This window comes from Morone saxatilis, unplaced genomic scaffold (assembly GCF_004916995.1).
Source record: "Morone saxatilis isolate NCDOM2014 unplaced genomic scaffold, NCSU_SB_2.0 Contig9, whole genome shotgun sequence".
NCBI classification, from domain to species: domain Eukaryota; kingdom Metazoa; phylum Chordata; class Actinopteri; family Moronidae; genus Morone; species Morone saxatilis.
This window is the reverse complement of record NW_023340268.1, coordinates 222,798-226,292: the sequence shown is the minus strand read 5'-3', so window position 1 is coordinate 226,292 and position 3,495 is coordinate 222,798. Positions and strand designations below refer to the sequence as shown.

Here is a 3,495-nt window from a genome sequence, read left to right as displayed (position 1 = left end):
CATGAAAAGGGCCCAAAAAAAAACAAACATAAAAAAAAAATATATATATATATATTATTAAAAGGTAACTTGTACTTAAGTTACTTTAGGCAGAAACATTACATTATGATTATTAATATCACTGTAAGTTGACTTTACATACTTTGTCTTTATGCATCATTAATTTAATCGATCCACAGTTTGTTTCAGGTTGACTAAATGTTCCTTCAGAGGACATTGAGCCTGTGCAGCATCACCACAATAAACAAACTGATAATCAATGAATATAATTATTAGTATAATATGAAGGAGTTTTTACAGTTTGTCTGTCGGCTGTTTGAAGCTTCACAACGACACACACACACACACACACACACACACAGCAGATTTATAATGGGAATCTGGATCATAACTGAAAACTCCGCCCACTGTTAGCTTCAAACCCCCCTCCCCCTCAATGACATCACTGCCCCCCCCCCATATATGTGTATCCTGTGTGCATGTTAGCTTTGTGTATGCATTGCCTGTAATTTGTTAGCCTGTGTGTTTAGCGGTGATGCTGTTTTAGCAGTAATCCTCTCTGGCTGCAGTATTATTAAATCTGTTAATCTGATTACAGCAAGGGGGTAGTTTGTGGGGGGGGGGGGGCTCCACAACAGACAGACAGTAATTAAAAACAAACACAAACTAATTTTAATCTAATTAACAGTCTTGACTTAAACGACTTTAGGAGGTTTAATCATACAGGATTCAGCAGATAGAAAATTGGTTGGCATCAGGACAGGACCATCAGGACCAGACCCATTGTTTGTTTCTCGTTTTTCTGTCGACTCTGAACCTCACACATAAAATAAAACTCCAACTTTACTTCTGAAACTTTCAACCAACAACCTTTTCTTCAGTTGTCATGGAGATCGGTCTACCTGTCATCACATGACCAGAATGTGTCATTTTACGTCACTGTGATCTTCCATGACAACACTGCTGATCAAGGACCCATGCGATGTGGGCATCAAAGCTCTGGAACATAAACCGGTAAGAACGCTCTAATCGGGATTCTACATGACCGCTCGGCGGACTCCTTGCTTCAGAAGCTCTGTGAGCTCTGTGGGGCCCCGGCAGCCCCTGCGTTGGCAGGGTATGGAACCCCATGGTTGACCGATAGCAGGTAGGTTTGGAGTAAACTCCCACTGAGCGGGTGAGAATCTCCTGCTTCTTCCTGCAGACGTTACACACCCACATGACCTGAAAATCAACACAGACATTACTGATCATAATCTGATTATCAACACTGATATTACTGGCCAATAATCTAAATTATCTCTCGCAGGTTCTACATGAGATCCTTGGTGGGAGGCCTCCTGCCATGGTCCTGGCTTGACCTGCCATTGGATAATATCACTGATATTATTTTTATTATTTTATTATGATTATTAATTATTATTACTACAGTTACTTTATTACTATTGTCACTGCTCATTGGTCCCCCATCGTTGCTGTCATCATCATATCTTCTTCATTGATCATCATCATCAGTCACACTATTAGTGTAGTTGTTGCTACTGTGTTTGCTGTGCACCTGTCTCTCTCTCTCTCTCCATCTCTCTCTCTTCTCTGTCCTAGGTTTCTGCCTGTTAAAGGCAGGTTTTTCCTTGGCCCTTGTCGCCAAAGGTCTTGCTCATGGTAGGTACTGTTGGGTCTCTGATAAATGTTAAAAGGAGTTCGGTCTAGACCTGCTCTATTTTTTGAAAAGTGTATTTCTCTCCTTTATGATAGTGACAGCTGAAGACAGACAGGAAAGGGGGGCAGAGAGAGGGGATGACACGCAGCAAAGGGCTGCAGGTCGGATTCGAACCCAGGCTGCTGCAGCAACTCCATATGTGGGTCGCCAGCTCTACCGACTGAGCTAACCGGGCGCCCAACTTTTTATTATTTTTAAGGGCGTGATTACTACAGTAATTACTAAAGTAACTATAACAGCTAACACACACAGGCTAACACACACAGGCCAACACACACAGGCCAACACACACAGGCTAACACACACAGTTACTAATGTGGAGCTGAAGGTTCTGTAGAACCAGGTTTCTGCCTTTAATGTGGACTCCTCCCTCTCCACTCTGATTGGTCCATTCTGTGTGATTAACAGGAAGCCCAGCCCCTCGGGGTCGTATTACGATGGTGGGGGAGGGAGGATGCCTCACTCACCCTCTGATCACGGTCCGGACCGCCGCACTCGCTCGCCACACGGTTGGCATGGCAATGGAGAGGAGGAGCTGCGAGGCCGAAGGCGACCAATCAGAGACGGACGAGGTCGCTGGCACTCACAGGTCTGATAGGACAATTGTTTAATAAATGTTTATTGTACTTCCTGTATTTTCATCAGAATGTTGTTCTGATTGCAGCCTGTAGGAGGGGCTAACTGGAGTTTACTCTGATTTTTGTCGCCTTTCCTGGTTCAGGACCACCCTCTGGACCAGGTTCAGGATGAGCGCGAGCGACAGCGGCGGCAGGAGGAGGAGTTTCAGGCTCGTTACCGTAGTGACCCGAACCTGGCTCGTTACCCAGTAAAGCCGCAGCCGAGCGAGGAGGCTATGAGGATGTTGGCTCAGGTTGGCAGGGTCCGCCACCAACGCCGCCACAGCGACGTCTCCCTGGCAACCTCTGAGCCCGACCAACTGACTTTGAGACATACAGGTATAAAGGGATTAGAACCACCAACCTGTTAGTGCCTTGCTTTTTTACAGAGAATAGAACCATCAACCTGCCTTGCTTGAGGGCACCCAGTCTGACTTGCTATTTCACTCTCAGCTGTCCGTCAGAATCGGGTTCAGGGATTGGTCGGCTCTGGAGGTCAAAGGTCGTTCTCTGTGGACCGGGTAGTCAATCATGTCAGCCCCACGTCTCCGCGCCGCAGCCCGTTACCTCAGCAACACCTGGACCCAAGCTCCGCCCTCAAGAGGAAGCCAGCGTATGAGAGTGCAGCACAGAGGGCGCGGCGGATGACCAAGATGCATGTGATTGGTAGCTTCAGCAGCTCGGAAGAGGAGCTAGCGACCACACCTGACTACACCAGCTGTGACGAGCCCGACAGTGAGTTGCTACATGCTAATGTTAGCCACATGAGGCTAGGTGGCTACATGCTAATGTAAGCTACATGAGACTAGGTGGCTACATGTCATAATAAATGAGAGAGTGTGTAGAGGGATTAGGATAGGATGAGGTTAGCAGGGGAAGCTAACGTGATCTCACATTAAAGAGAATGTTAAAGGTTCTGAAAGTTCTAAGTTCTAGAGTCTGTTTGAGAGGACAAAGTGAAAGTGAGAGAGAGACACTGACTTTGTGTACTCTCTCTCCGACAGTAATTAGCTCAGTGTGATAATCTTCTTACAGATAAACTGTGTGTTCCACACTGAACACCTCCTCTAGCACACAGCACAGGGTTCCTGCTAGAACACTGAAAACCAAACACACTCACAGCTCTGTTGGGTTCTGTTTTTACAGGGCTCTTCTATG

General features: G+C 46.2%; 1 protein-coding gene across 1 annotated transcript; it reads left to right on the top strand.

Moving 5' to 3' along the window:
- The first annotated feature begins 951 nt into the window (after positions 1-951).
- Positions 952-3,131, top strand: LOC118343110 (regulating synaptic membrane exocytosis protein 2-like). Its single transcript, XM_035681864.1, has 5 exons — positions 952-1,014; positions 1,071-1,147; positions 2,129-2,309; positions 2,442-2,676; positions 2,791-3,131. Exons 1-5 carry the CDS (start codon positions 952-954, stop codon positions 3,129-3,131), a joined length of 897 nt encoding a protein of 298 aa, XP_035537757.1.
- The last annotated feature ends 364 nt before the right edge of the window (positions 3,132-3,495 follow it).